This window comes from Pelodiscus sinensis, chromosome 21, assembly GCF_049634645.1.
Source record: "Pelodiscus sinensis isolate JC-2024 chromosome 21, ASM4963464v1, whole genome shotgun sequence".
Classification (NCBI taxonomy): Eukaryota; Metazoa; Chordata; order Testudines; family Trionychidae; genus Pelodiscus; species Pelodiscus sinensis.
In genome coordinates this window covers 24,252,253-24,267,811 of record NC_134731.1, presented here as the reverse complement: position 1 = coordinate 24,267,811, position 15,559 = coordinate 24,252,253, and the positions used below count along the sequence as shown (strand labels likewise).

General features: G+C 48.9%; 1 protein-coding gene across 7 annotated transcripts in view; it reads left to right on the top strand.

Moving 5' to 3' along the window:
• The window catches only part of GTF2IRD1 (GTF2I repeat domain containing 1), a 207,256-nt gene that overhangs the window by 89,243 nt on the left and 102,454 nt on the right, over positions 1–15,559 (top strand). For all 7 annotated transcript variants that reach the window (XM_075904297.1, XM_075904298.1, XM_075904295.1 and 4 more), the window contains exon 4: positions 15,118–15,264. In XM_075904297.1, coding sequence (XP_075760412.1) covers positions 15,118–15,264 — 147 coding nt within the window. The remainder of the gene's footprint in view (positions 1–15,117; positions 15,265–15,559) is intronic.

The window sequence follows — 15,559 nt, the reverse complement described above, 5'->3', positions numbered from 1 at the left end:
CCCTCTGCTGCTGGATTTTTGCAGCAGGACATATCCTGCACGGGTGTGGAACGTGCATCTGTGTCGTGTCACTACTCATGGTGGCTGCAGAAGGATATATGATAGGAGTGGGCAATCATTTTTTTACTGGGGCCAATTCAGAAATTTTTGAAGAGGCCTGGGGCCACTCTGGAAAGGGCGGGGCCTCAGGTGGAAGGGGCGGGGCTAGGATACTTCCATGCTTCCACATCCACAGACCAGGATTGATCTGGGGGTGGGGGAGCACGTGAAGTCTTTGCTCCCCCACCCAGGGTTTCCCCCTAGGCATCCATGCCCCTAGCAGTGGGAGGAGACTTCCTGGGCTCCCCATTCTGCCCCCAGGCCAATCAGGGTTTGGGGGCAGGGAAGCATGCCAAGTCTCCTCCCACCCTGCCAGGAGCTTGTGGCGCTTCTAAGCACCACGTGCTCCTGGCAGGGCGGAGGAAACTTTGTGTGCTTCCTCTTGCCCCCAGGCTCTGATTTGGCCGGAGGGCAGGGGGGTGGCAGGGCCGGATCAACGTGGGCCGGATCAACCCATTTGGCAGGCCACATCCTGCCCACGGAGGCCCTTTTGCCTACCCCGATATAGGAGGTCAGACACAAATGGAGAGCAGATTTTTTTGCACGTGCTGGCTGCACTAAATATTAACGTCTGGTGTAATAGAAATTAGATGGCAAAAATAAACTGCATGTGTGCATGCACGCGTGTGCCTAGTGTTGATGGAAACCATATTTGTGCTTAATCCGTTGGAGAAATTGCTCAAGAACAGTTCATTCTAGTGAAAATATTAGTTTTATAAAGCTGCCAGGCCCAGCGTCTGCTTGGATTAGTCCCTGCATTTGTGCCAGCTGTACCAGCAAGGCATGCCTGGGGTCTAATCTAACTTGTGCACTGGGTTTTGTACAAGATTTTTCCCTTTCTGTACTGGTACTCTCTCTTTTTGGGGAGGTGGGGGGGAGGGGAACAGGCTGAGATCTTTCACCCTGGCTTATTGTAAGCTGAGAAATCTACCTTCTGCTAACTATCAGTCTCAAGCTTTTCAGTTTTGCAAGTGAGCCTCCACCCGGCATAAGGCATTTAAAAAGAGTTGCAGGTGTTTACATCCCATTCACACAACAGATGTGAACTAATTCTGAGATGAAGCAGAATGTAGAACAGGGCTACTCGGCCCGTTTGTTTGTGGCCCGTGGGTGGGAGCCATAACAAAAAAAGAGTCGATATAATGGTCTTCTGTCGATATGCATTTTAGTAGTTAAATTCCTGGACTGGCATTGCTCATTAAGGGTGTGTCTAGACTACAGGGTTTTGTCGAGAAAAGTGGGCTTTTGTCGACAAAACTATACCTGTGTCTATACTACCGCCGAGTTCTGTTGACCGTAAGTCGACAGAACGTGGCAGTTTTGTCGACGGTGGTAAACCTCGTTCTACGAGGAATAATGCCTTTTGTCGACAGTTCTGTCGTCAAAAGGTGCTATTGCATCCACACTGTGCTTTTTCAAAAGAGAGCGTCTAGACTCTCTGTCGAAAAAGCGGCTTGATTTGTCGACAGAACTGGCAGTAGCCTAGATGCTCTTTGTCGACAGAGGCTTTGTCGACAGCATCTGTCGACAAAGCTTCTGTCGACAAAAGCCTATAGTCTAGACATACCCTAAAAGTGCTGTCATATGGCTGGAAATCGGGTAACTATTGCATTTTATTAATATCAGCAGAACTGACTTAAATGGGGCCTGCGTGTTGTGTAGTCTTGCCTTAATCTTTGTATGCACGCCGTCAGTGTGAAAGAAGCTATTTACATATATTTGCATATATATTTGCATGTATATGCAACCACACTTAAGTTGCGGCCCTCGACATGTGCTGTGAGTATCACTGTGGCCCCCAGGGCTTCCAAAGTTGAGTAGCCCTGATGTAGAAGGTATACAAAATAGGGTGGTCTCAGACGCTAAGTGCTACACACTAAGGGTACGTCTAGACTACATGCCTCTGTCTCCAGAGACACGTAGATTAGGCTACCAGGCATAGGAAAATGAAGCGGCAATTTAAATAATCGCCGCTTCATTTAAATTTACATGGCTGCCGCGCTGAGCCGACGAACAGCTGATCAGCTGTTTGTCGGCTCAGCGCGGTAGTCTGGACGCGCGGGTGTTGACATCAAAGGCATTTGTCGACCACCCAGGTATGCCTCATCCCAGGAGGCGTACGTGGGTGGTCGACAAATGCCTTTGATGTCGACACCCGTGCGTCCAGACTACCGCGCTGAGCCGACAAACAGCTGATCAGCTGTTCGTCGGCTCAGCGCGGCAGCCATGCAAATTTAAATGAAGCGGCGATTATTTAAATCGCCGCTTCATTTTCCTATGCCTGGTAGCCTAATCTACATGCCTCTGGCGACAGAGGCATGTAGTCTAGACGTACCCATAAAGACCAAATGCAGTTGTCATTGCTTGAAGGCTGCCAGTGAAGCTATGAATTGTTGATAACTAGAAGGTGTACCCGGCATTTTTGGAAAATAAAATGAAAATGTCCATGCTTCATTGGAATCATTGCTCTGGGGTAGGGCTGGGGAGGAGGGGTTCAGTAGCAGGCTGTCCCGGGGAGACAGGACGACCCCAGCCCTTTCTGACCACGGCAGCTTGGGGCCAGATAAGAAGCGCCTCTCCATGGCTGCTGCAGCTCCAGCAGGCACAGCTGGGAGGGGGGAGCATGTCCTCTGGATGGGTCAGGTCCAAGTTCTCTCCAGCCAGCGTGAGGAATGCAGCAAACTGTGCACTTTCCCCCTGCTCCCTGACAAAGGTGAACAGACAGCAAAATTCCCATACAAATTCGTGGGGGTGGAAGGGTAGCATGAGCCCCTCCCTAAAGGGTGGCTGGAGGGGTGGGAGCTCAGGGCTGGGGCAGTCACAGACTGGGGGGGGGGGGGAGGTATGCCCCCAGCTAGCTCCTTTCACCTGCCTGGTGATTCTGTGTCTCTTCTTGTACGGTTTTCTGAGAAGCAATCCCGTTCCAGGCACATCCCATTGTCCCGGCACAGCCAAACCCTGACCTTGCTTTAAGTTACGGTAAAAGGAACCTGTATACTAAATTTGGTGGTCCTGCCTCTTACCGTTCTAAAGGAGTTCTTGAACAAACAGGCACACAGATACACAGACAAACTCTCTCAAATAGATCGTAGATAAACCACTGTGTTAAGTCAAAACTACAACTCACCCACAGAGGCAGGCCAAGGCACTTGAAGTTCTATCTAAGCTCTTTGCTTAAATTTCTGCTGTTGCAAGAATGGAGCCATAATAATTGATGGTGGGGGTCTGACTGTGCAGCAGATGCTTGAAATGGGGAGAAATCTGATAACTGCCTTGAATTCTTGAAAGGTCCAAGGCTTTTTTCCACCAGCGAAAGCTCCTCCAGCTGGCGTGCATTGTAGAGTGTCCCTGAAAATGCCTCTGATTTATAGTCTAGTTGCCCGTTTAGAAAGGATCTAAAATAATCTAAAGCAGACATCACTGAAAGGTATGAAAAGCCTCTTATCTACTGAGCAGCGTTTCTCAGCACACGGACCTCACTTGAGCACTCTCATTTAGCTCAGCCTTTCCTGAAATACTGACGGGAATTGGCAGCTATCAAGATGAATGTCAATAAAAGAGAAGGTTTGTCTAGCGGGGAGGAGAGAGCCTTAGAAACAGCTTGACGGCCTTAGTGGAAAGAGCAGAAAACTTTTCAAGCAGCCATCTCCTCTGACATCCTTTCCCGCCCTAGTGAGTGACAGTATGAAATGTAAACAAAATATGGGTTTTGTGTCTAAAGCAGAACTTCAGGCTGACCTCTAGGGATGTAAAATCCCCCAGTGTTTCCCAAATTTATTGGGCCACAGAATCCTTTCAAACTCGGAAGAATTTAGAGGAACCCCTACAACCGAGGGGGGGGGGCGGGATTTGTAAAGCAAACCCCCCCCACCTGCAAAAAAACCCCAAACAAACCCCAAAACAACAACAACAAAACCCAACAAAAACACCACTGGGGAGTGGACCAGGGAGACCTGGGGGCCAAAATGCAGACACACGTGTCCCGAGCAGGCTTTGGAAACACAAAATGGCAGTGGGGGAGGGAAGGTGTCTGAAAGCCGGCAGGAAACCAGAGAAGGAGCTGGTGACTTTGCGTGCCAGCTCCTCTCTGTCTCTTTAAGGGCCGGGAGGAGGAGTGATCGAGTCTCGGGAGCCCTTACTTTCACTTCATGGAACCCTGGGGTTCTGTGGAGCACCATTTGGAAAACACTAGGTTAACCGGTTAACCCATTAAAGGGAGGATGGGCTGGAGTGGCCCCGGCCTGTGATGCACCCGGCCCCCCACAGACAGGAGCTGCTCCAGTCCCCACTAGTTAACTGGTTAACCTTTCACATCCCTGCTGGCCTCACTCTTTCAGTCATTGCAGGGTGTGATGAGTAGACGCACTAGCAAATTCTCTCCCTTGGTTCCTGTTCTCTTTGCCCTTTAAGATTCCCCATTCGTCTCTTGCCTGCTGTTTCCAGAGTAAGGGTTTCTCTCCACGACGCTGGGGATCGACGCTGCAGTGACCGATCCACCGGCCGTCGATTTATTGCATCTGTTTAAACGTGATGCATCCATCCCTGAGCGCTCTCCCGTCGACGCCGGCACTCCACCAGGACGAGGAGAGTAGCTGGAGTCCACGAAAGAGCAGCCCCGGCCGACCTTACTGCACACAAGGCACCGCGATAAGTATGTCAACTTTAGCTATGCTGTTTGTGTAGCTGAAGCCATGTAGAATAGATTGGTGTGGGAGTTAGTGTAGACAAAGCCTACGGTTGTTCATGCCTCAATGCATGTCAATTGAGTGGTAAATGTTGCTGTGGCTTTCAGACGTGGCCACCATTTGCTAGTGTCAGGACTGAATGCTCCAAAGTATCTTCAGTTCTCATTCAGGTCAGTACCAGAATGACCCAGAACGGGGCCTGTTGTTCGCAGTGGTATCGGACAGTTGGATCGGCTCTCCCACCTACACCACCCCAGCATCACTTTAAAGCATGGTTACTCAACATGCAGACCGTGGCCTGTTTGTGTGTGCCCCGCGGTGCAGTTTGAGTTTACACGGGGCTCAACACGTGGCACGCAGGTGGGAGCCAGAACAAAAAAGTCATCAATATATTGGTTTTCTGTCAATATGCTTTTTAGTAGTTAAATTCCTGGACTGACATTGCTCATTCAAAGTGCTGTCAGGTGGGTGGAAATCGGGTAACTATTGCATTTTATTAATATCAGCAGAACTAACTTACAAGGGGCCTGCGTGTTGTGTAGTTTTGCCTCAATCTTCGTATTCATGCCCCTCAGTGTGAAAAGCTATTTACATACCTTTGCATATATATTTGCATGTCTATGCAGCCACACTTAAGATGCGGCCCTCGGCATGTCCTGTGAGTATCATTGTGAGGATCCAAAGTTGCGTAGCCCTGCTTTAAAGTAAAATTGCAGAGCCGGGAAGGAAAAGCAGATTCCCATGTAAAATCAGATCACTTCTTCAGAGCTCAAAGGAGTTTGTGAGCAACGTTGGTGGAAGAAACGCTCGCAAGGGGCCCGGTCTCCTCTCGTGTACGCCAGTGGAAGCAGGCACCAATCAGTGGAGCTGTGTGCTTGTGAGACTAGAATCAGTTCCAGGAATGAGGCTCTCCTTTGCTTTGGGCTTCGCTCATGGAAGGAACCTAGAGCCCCTCACCCGCAGGAGGAAGCCTTTGGAGAGGAATTTGCTCAATATCAGCAACCTGGGCCCGGTGGTGACCCTGGCCTGACCCTTCTAGAGCAGAGTTGCCGAACTTCAGAGCAGCCACCTTTATCACCCTGGGTGGACGGAGAACCACAGAGCTGTATGGTCTTGCGTGAAGGGAAAGTTCTGGGGTTCATAGCAACCCCCCCCCCACACACACCTATTTTCATGACCATTCGAGTGTCCGTTTTATGTAGGCCTCACACCTGCACTATTTAAGTGAAGGGGAGTCTCTAGTGATTTCACTGGGAGCAGGGTCAAGGCTGAATGACTACATTGCCCTGGTTCGGCCGCCTTGAGTCACATCCTGCCACTAGGCAGACTCGGGTTGGCAGGTGTCCGGTATTCTACTGGACAGTCTGGTATTTGCGCTCTTTGGCCAGTAAAAAAAAAAACAGAGAATACCAGACAAGTGCAATGTCCGGTGTTCCTTGATTTTTCCAGCTGCGCACCGGACGGAAGCCTGGCGTGGGCTGGGGGAGTGGCTGGGAGGCGGGGCCCCGATCCGTGCTGGGAGCCTGGGAGTGCCAGCTGGGAGGTGGGGCCGCGATCGCCGGTCTGGGCCCGTCAGAAGGGGTGCGGGGAAATGGCTGGGAGAGGCAGTACTTATTATCTTGCGCTCCTTTTGCTTGACCAAAATACCGCGTGTCCAGTATTTTTGGGGGGGACCCTAGGCAGAACTGCCCTCTGGTCAGAGAGGGAACACGCTGATTTGCACCAGCTGAGGCTTGGGCCCCAGGTCTTCTGCTTGGCCTGGAATGAGATGGGTGCCGTGAGAATTCTGAGCTGATTGAGACGAGAATTGGGGTGGGGGACGGCAGTTCCCGTGGGTGGCAGGCACTGTACAGGCGCCCTGGATTCCTACACTGCGTTTCCCTGACAGCTCCTTCCTCCGGCAGACAAATACGGCAGCAGGTACACAGGGAAGAGCAGAAAAGATTCTGAAATCTCCTGTTTGGTCCGTTCCAAATCCCGGAGGGGAATGCAGAAGCCCCGCACAGATTCTTCAATTCACTTTTGACGGTGCAGCTTTCAACCCTGGGACTTGGAGCTGCACCCCCTTCGAAGTCCTTGACACCAGCCCAAAAGAAGAAAAGGGCACAGAAGGAGAGAAGCTCTGCTCTTGTTTGTGATGAGCAGCTGGGGCATTTCACAGCGGTTAAGCAGGTGCAGTATTCGCCAGCAAGGAAAGGGCAGGCTGTGCCTCTGAGGGGGAAGAAAAAACACTCGGAGTTGCTGCACATGTTTGCTGAGCTCAGGGAGGTGGAAGACACCGGGGCGGAGGATGCAAACAAAGCTAGCAGGCACTGCTGACTGAGGAGCTGGTCTTCCCAATCGCTTCACTGAGGTACTTTCGTTTGGACGGCTTTGGAATTGTGCTCCGCTTCTGAAGAATGTTTTGAAGCTTGGCACAGCTTGATTGGAGAGATAGCAGACAGCTTGAGAGAGCTGTAAAATGCAGCTGGAAACATTAAAGTCTGTTCTAAGTTAACTTCTATGAAAAGCTTTTTTTTTTAAAAAAAGGCTTGAACATCAAATACTGAGGAAGACATGAAAAGACCCTACTGCCTGTTGGCTTTTCCCCCCGATATAGCTTCACACTAACCCCCTTCCTCCCCCCGCACTATTGTTCTAGTATCTTCTAAGAAGATGGAAATTTACATTTATTTTCCTACAGGCTTTGTCCATTTTCCATTTGGGAATTCTCGTTGCTGGAGTTGCGTTATCTTCACTTGAACTCCTCATGTAGTGTAGACCCGGCCATAGTAAGAAATGGTCCTGACCCCAAAGAGTTTCCTAAGACCCAACACCCTCCAACCTCCTCCACCCCACGCTCTATGCCCTTTGACCCTTTAAACTCTAACCCCTAAAGCCCATCCCAACACCCTCTTGCCCCATGACCCCACAATGCTCGTACCCCTTGGACCCCACCCCACCCTTCCCAGAGTGAGGCTGCCCCCTCTAGGAAGCGTGGCTATTACTGCCGTGCATGTAGGGAGAGTGACTGTTGGCAGTGCGCACGCTCCCTCCCCCTTCGCACCCTCTCCCTCCCCAAGCACATCCTACTCCCCCTTCAGTCAGCACAAGGATTCCCATGGAGTTGGATTCCCTGTCTTGCCACAAACTTCCTGAGTGTCCTTTGTCAAGTCGCTTATGGTAACACTTTCACAAGTGACTGAGGCACTTAGGAGCCTCCAGCCGACTGACTCTCAATGACTTACACTCCTCAGTCACCTCCGTGTTTGGGTCCGTGCAGAAGAGGCGGTTGGGGGGGCAAGGAGCCCCGGCTGGGCCGCCATCTTGCCTGGGGGTAGTGGAGGAGGAGGCAGGGAGGTGCCTCTTGCTCTGCCGCCACCTCTGCCCCAGCGCTACTGGCGGGCAAAATCTCCGGCAGCCACCGCAGCCCAGCAGCCAGCGCTTCGCAAACTGGCACTGGTCTGCAGACCGGAGATGGGAACTGCTGATCTAGATCACCCCTGGCAGATGTATGTGTAATCTGCTCTTAAATAACTGCATTGATGGAAATTACACAGCCTCCCTAGGCAATTTATTCCAGTGTTTAACTACCTTGCAGTTAGGAATTTTGTCTTTATGTCCAATCTAAACCTCCCTTACTGCAATTTAAATCCATTGCTTCTTGTCCTGTCCTCAGAGGCTAAGGAGGATAATTGTTCTCCTTCTTCCTTATAACACCCTTTTAGGTGCTTGAAAACTGCTCTCATGTCGCCTTTTAATCTTCTCTTTTCCAAACGAAACAAGCCCATTTCTTTCAGTCTTCCTTCATAGCTCATGTTTTCTAGACCTTTAATCATTTTTGTTGCTCTTCTCTGGAACTTCTCCAGTTTCTCCACATCTTTCCTGAAATGTGGTGTCCAGAACTGGAGACAGCACTCCACGTGAGGCCTTCTTGTGTTTTGCTCACAACATTCCCCTGAATGCATCCCAAAATGATGTTTGCTGTTTTGCCAGTCTCACACTGTTGACTCCTATTTAGCTTGTGGTCCATTATGATCCCTAGATCCCTTTCTGCCATCCTCCTTCCTAGACAGTCGCTTTCCATTCTGTAAGGCTATGTCTAGACTGCAGGCTTCTTTCGAAAGAGGCTCTTTCGAAAGCATCTTTCGAAAGAGCCTCTTTCGAAAGATTGCGTCTAGACTGCAGGCGGATCTTTCAAAAGAGAAATCCGCTTTTTCGAAAGAGAGCACCCAGCGAGTCTGGATGCTCTCTTTCGAAGACGGCCTCTTTACATTGAAGAACGCCTTCTTTCGAAAGAGGAACTTTCGAAAGAAGGCATTCTTCCTCGTAAATTGAGGTTTACCGCCATCGAAAGAAAAGCCGCGTTCTTTCGAAATAATTTCGAAAGAACGCGGCTTGAGTCTGGACGCAGGGGAAGTTTTTTCGGGAAAAGGCTACTTTTCCCGAAAAAAACCCTGAGTCTGGACACGGCCTAAGTGTGAAACGAATTGTTCCTTCCTAAGTGGAGCACTTTGCATTTGTCCTTATTAAACTTCATCCTGTTTACCTCAGACCATTTCCCTAGTTTGTACAGATCATTTTGAATTTTGACTCTATCCTCCACAACACTTGCAACCCCTCCCAGCTTGGTGTCATCCTCAAACTTTATAAGCGTACCCTCTATGCCAGGGGTGGAGAACCTCAGGCCTGGGAGCCAGATGTGGCCCTCCGCTTGCCTGGATATGTTCCCCTCAGGCTCAGGGCCCTTCCCCCCAGCACTGGGGAACCTGCTGCCCCACTGTGGGGCTGGAGCACACAAAATCTACTAGGCTGTCCCCGCTCCCAGACTCTAGTGTGCAAGAGGAATGTGGGGAACGTCTTTCTCCTCAGTTGAGGGCCACATCAGTGAGGTTTTTTTTTCCTTCTCACTTGTGTGTGGCTCCTGACTGATTTTTCTGTGGGTCAGTGGCCCTGGGTTACCCACCCTGCTCTATGCCATTATCTAAATCATTGATGAAGATACTGAACAGAACTGGACCCAAAACTGATCCCTGTGGAGTCCCACTTGTAATGCCTTTCCAGCATGACTGTGAACCATTGGTAACTGGTTGGATAACTGTTCTCAGAGAGTAGTTATGCATCCACCTTATAGTAGCCCCGTCTATGTTATATATCCTTAGTTTATTGATAAGAGTGTATCAGACACTTTACTAAAGTCTAGATATACCAGTCAGAGAAAGCTATTGGGTTGGTTTGACATGATTTGTTCTTGACAAATCCATGTTGACTGTTATTTATCACCTTATTATCTTCCAGATATTTGCAGATGGATTCCGTAATTACTTGCTGCATTTTCATTCCTGGCAGAGAAGTTAAGCCAACTGGTCTGTGGTTTCCTGGGCCATCCTTATTTCCCTTTTTATAGATAGGCACTAGATTTGCCCTTTTTCCATTCTTCTGGAATCTTTCCCAAGATGATAGCTAGTGACTCAGATATCTCCTCGACCAGCTCCTTGAGTATTCTCGGATGCATTTAATCAGGCCCTGGTGACTTGAAGACATCTCACTTTTTAAAGTAATTTTTAACTTGTTCTTTTCCTATTTCAACTTCTAAACCTACCCAGTTTTCACTGGCATTCACTACGTTAGGTGTCCAGTCACCACCAATCTTCTTGGTGAAAACAAACACGAAGAAGTTGTTAAGCATCTCTGCCATTTCCACCTTTTTTGTTATTGTTTTTCCCTTTTCATTGAGCAGTGGGCCTACCCTGTCCTTGGTTTCCCCCTTGCTTCTAATATATTTGTAGAATGTTTTCTTGTTACCCTACTAGCTCAGTAGCTAGACTGAGCTTATTTTGTGCCTTTGCCTTTCTTGCCCCTACATACCTCGTGCTACCCACCCCCAGGGAACTCCTGCCTCTTATCCACCCCACTGCTCCCTGTCCTCTGGCAGGAGCTTGGGGACCAGTTTGTGAGGTCAGAACGGCCAGATGTGGCCCACGGGTCATAGTTTGCCCCTTCTAACTTAAATGGTTTAAAAACCAATGTAGTTAGCATGAACCTTGTGTGGCCAGACTTATATTGATTTGGTGTGTCCCTGTAACTTGTACTGCCGCAAGACAAGTGTGCGTATTCCAGGTTCAAATGGATAGGTGAGTGGTTCTGGACCAATTTAACTTTGTTAATTTAAAATAGCGCTTTTAGGGCATGTCTAGACCATGCGCGGCTTCTGAAAGAAGATATGCAAATTCGGCTAGAATTTGCATATCTTCTTCCGTTTTTTTCTCGGAAGAGGCTTTTCTCGTATTTGGCCCATCTACATGGGGCTAAATATTGGAACCCCCCCTTTCAAAAGCCCCCTGTAAACCTTGTTTTAGGAGGAATAAGGGGGCTTTCGAAAGAGGGTTTTTTCCCGATATTTGGCCCCATGTAGACAGGCCAAATATCAGAAAAGCCTCTTCTGGGGGAAAAAACGGAAGAAGATATGCAAATTTGATCCGAATTGGCATATCTTCTTTCGGAAGCTGCGCATGATCTAGACGTGCCCTCAGTTACACTGTTGCAACTTTTGTGTGTTAACCAGGCCAAAATGCAAATGTGATATTACTGTGAATGCTCCCTGACAAAGCAGCTCCTCAGATGCCGAAAGGAGCCCTGCTCTCTGCTATAACGCTGTCCTTGTGCTTACCAGAGTCTGTTCTCTCTGCCTGTCCCATACTCCCAGACTCTGCTTTGCTACTTGTGTTGCCTTTCACGTGGTAGTGAGCACCTGAGACTCTTGACTCGGGAGCAGCAGGGCACGGTAACTGGAGCTTCAGTTATCGCTGTGCATTTTGGTCGCTGCCTTGCTGCCTTCTCTGGCTGGTGTTTAACCACAGCTGGATTTAAAAAGCAATTACTCGGGTTTCCTATTTGCATAGAGGATTGTGTCAGACAAAAGCAGAAGGGATCCTTAAGCAATCCAACGGCATCCAGGCCAATCACTGGCAGGAGGCTGCAGGCCGTGATGACAGAGTTAGTCCTTTTGCCACTGAAAATCTCTTATGAGTAGGTTTGGAAAGGATGGCAATAATGTACGTGTGGTGTTTCATTTTCTGGGCATTTAGGGATGCAAGGAAATTGTTGCTGACTCTATGCTATAGCTGAGGTTTAATGGGGGAATTAGCAGGGTGTAGCTGGTATTATGGAACTACGCAACACTGAAGAGTAAGAAAGCTTTCAAGGAAGGGGGATTTGCTTTTTCAGAAAGACCGAGGGCTAAGCAGATTGAACCCAGTGAAAAGAAGCCCGCTGGCCAATTAATCACAAAAGTTTCAATGAAGCTGAGCGTGTGAAATCAGGAAAAGAGGTTGGCATATCCGGGATTGGCGTGGGCGGGTGAGTTTTGGCTCTTTCATGATTGATCATGAGAGAACACTGTAGTTCTGAACCTTGCTCTGTTCTTTGATGGTGGCTGGACTCTTCGGGCTGTGTGCCTAGAGCGGGATGGGGAGGACGTGGGATAGGGAGAGGATGCAGCAGGAGCATGGGAGCTGTTTAATATGTGTATTGGGCCCAGTTATGGTTTGAATCAGTGGCACTGAGGGTGCGTCTGCACTGCACCCGTAGCTCAAAGTAAGTATGCAAGTTGAGCTATGGAAATTGTGGAGCTTATTTCACTTGTATTTTGAAATAGCTAATTTTGAAAGTTAATTTCAAAATAGAGCGCTGTTCTGAAACAACCCCTGATCCTTGTGGAACGAGGTTTACAGGGACGTCCGAGTAGCATGCCGGTTATTTCGAAAGCTATTTCGAAATAACGGGCACGCTGTCAAGACACAGAATACGGTATTTCAGGATACCGGAAGTATGCTGAAATAGTGCCGCAGTGTAGACATACCTTGAGAGACGGTCTTCTATGTATTGGAGTTTCTTTGCATGGCTTCACATGCTCTTGTAACTTTCCTGTGTGGCTTTTTGGAATTTGCAGGATTTTCTGTCATTAAAAAAACAACAACACCCCAAACCAATCCATTTGGAGGGAAAATCACTTAATGCAGTAAATAAAGGGGGTGTATAGTCCGGTCTCTGGTGCCTTCTTTCTGCGCTGCTTCCAAGGTGCAATGCTACAGGGCCACTGACAATTATGCTGCTTTGCCAGTGTTCAGGGTCTTGTCTATATTCTGAAAGCAAGGGTCCCTAATAGTCCATTGGATGGAGGGACTGGTGTAGATAGGACTTGGGTGACTTTACTGCTGTGTCCTCTGTGCCTGCTCTGAGCAAGGTTATCAAGGACCCATGTCCTATTGTGACACTATCTTGGAGCTCCTGGGACTTCAGGTTCCCTTGTTAACCGTCTGCTTTAGCACGAGAGAGAGGAGCTGCTGCTACAACAGGGGATGATCCCTGTTACCCCAGTGTGTTAGCTACCCCTGGCACACTTCTCAGATTTTTGTCAGCCCTTACAATGCCTTGCAGGTAGTACTTGGTGCACTCCGTTTCCTGAGCCTTCTGGAAGAGAATTGCCCTGTGGTACCTAGCCCATCTCTGGACACATAATAATGACCAAATCTGCAGCCTCCAAACAACCAGGTACTCGCCAGCTTTCTTGAGTCATAAGAACGGCCATACTGGGTCAGACTAAAGGTCCATCTAGCCCAGTATCCTGTCTGCTGACAGTGGCCAATACCAGATGCCCCAAGGGGAGGGATCACAACAAGTAATCCTCACATGATCCCTCTCCTGTCACTTGCCTCCAGAGAAACAGAGACTAGGGACACCATTCCTACCCATCCTGACTAATAGCCATTGATGGACCTAACCTCCACAAATCTATCTAGCTCTTTTTTGAATCCTGTTAGAGTTCTAGCCTTCACCACATCCTCTGGCAAGGAGTTCCACAGGTTGACTGTTTACCACTAAGAATTCAGACTTGTGATAGAACCGTTCAAGTGATGCTGAGACAAGGTGCGTCTACATAGCAGGGCGTAACTCGAAATAAGTTCCCCAAATTGAGCAACGTCAATTGCGTAGCTTAATTAGAAATTGGGAGCGTCTACGCAGCACTTATTTTGAAATAGAGCACTCTTCCTTTGACTTCCCTTACTCCTCGTACAATGAGGGTTACAGGAGTCATAGTAAGAAGTCCTCCAGCTTGACAGTATTTCGACGCTGCTTGGAAATAACTGCCTGCTGTGTAGACATGAACTAAGTTATTTTGAAATAATGTTGCTCTGTAGACGTACTCTCAAGTAGTCGGAAGAGATATGATTACAACTAAAGCAAAAGCATCACATGCTTCTAAGAGACTGACCATCATTTTAGCAGGCTGAAATTATTGTCTAAATTCCATTTCTCACCGAAAGTGACCCCCTTGGGTCTCCAGCCCCCTACTCCAGGATCCAGCTTTCATTGTACCATTCGTTCTTCTTCCTCTGTCATGGATCACCGAGGAGAGGGGGGCTCCTGTTCCTTTTCCTTTTGCGTTAATATGCAGAAGCAGCTTTCTTTGAGTTGGAGTTCCATCACGCTTGATTTACATTGGAGACCTAAGCCTATGGGTTAAATCAACATTACTCTGGGAAAACTTGTTTATCTGCTTGATGGGGTTACATAGTTGAAACACGTGTTCAGTACAGATCCACACTTCGCGAATAACCAGCGTGCACACAGCTTGCAGTACTTGCGGTGGCCAGTAGGAGATGCACTTTTGAACCCCGTACAGGACATTTTGTTGGGATAAATGCTGCATGAGGTCTTATGGGAGTTGCTGGTACACAACAGTGAGCCTTTTGCCAGTGTATTTGCCAGAGGCATTTTGGCTCTTACATAGCCACAATAGCATTTCCAAGTGCAAAGGTGGGACGTTTTTCCAAAGCCGCTCTAGGAATGTGGATGCACAATTCTCGTTAATTTCCAGTGGGAGCTTGGTTTCCAAATCCCCTACGCAGATGGGAGAACCATGCCCTTGCTGGGTCACTTCTCGCCCCGTGCGAGTTGTGCTCAGGTAGGAATACCCTGGTGCATGGTGTTGTGTTGTCCCTCAGCTCAGGGGTGGATTTGACTGCCAGTGCTGGATCCGAAGGGGTGTATAGGGACTTGGGCAGTTCTACGGGATTGGGATGAGTTTTATCCCCAGGAATACACTGCATAGCTGGAGAGCGGAGTGGTGGCAGCCATCTTCGGCTTTTGCTGGAATTTTAGGCACGTTGAAGTTGTGAAACCCAGGCCTTTTAAAGCCAGAATGCTTGACAAGCAAATCTGCCAGGGACCATGAATCCAGTGGGCATCATGGTCAGTTAACGGAGATGGAGGGAGCCATCATGATCAAACCCCACCCCCCTCTTCTGGGCACTCCCACTTTCTCTCTCTCTCTCTCTCTCTCTCTCTGCAGGAGGTCAGCAGAGGAAAGAGCAGGAGGCAGACTTCCAGAAGAAGGCCAAGGAGTGTGGCCGGAGCATCCCAAGGGTCTCCCCGCATCAGGGATCAGACGTTTACCTACTCAGGAAGATGGTAGAGGAAGTGTTTGATGTGCTTTATAGTAAGAATCTTCACATTTCCATCGGAGGGGTGGGTATTCCAGTGTGCGTGAAGGGACTGAGCCCACTAACAGCTGCAGGCCCCGTTATCACCTTGGCACGCTGAGAAACTGGGCCCGTATATACTGTCTACTGCATCGTTCAACCCTGTTCTGATTTAGCCGTTACATGGTGACTCCTCATGAGGGTGTTCAGCCTCACTTCAGCACAACGCTCAGCACATGGTTGGCTTTAATTTTAAGCATGTACTTACACCCATCGCTGTTTGGCAAAGCCCTAATGCCTTCAGGAATTTGC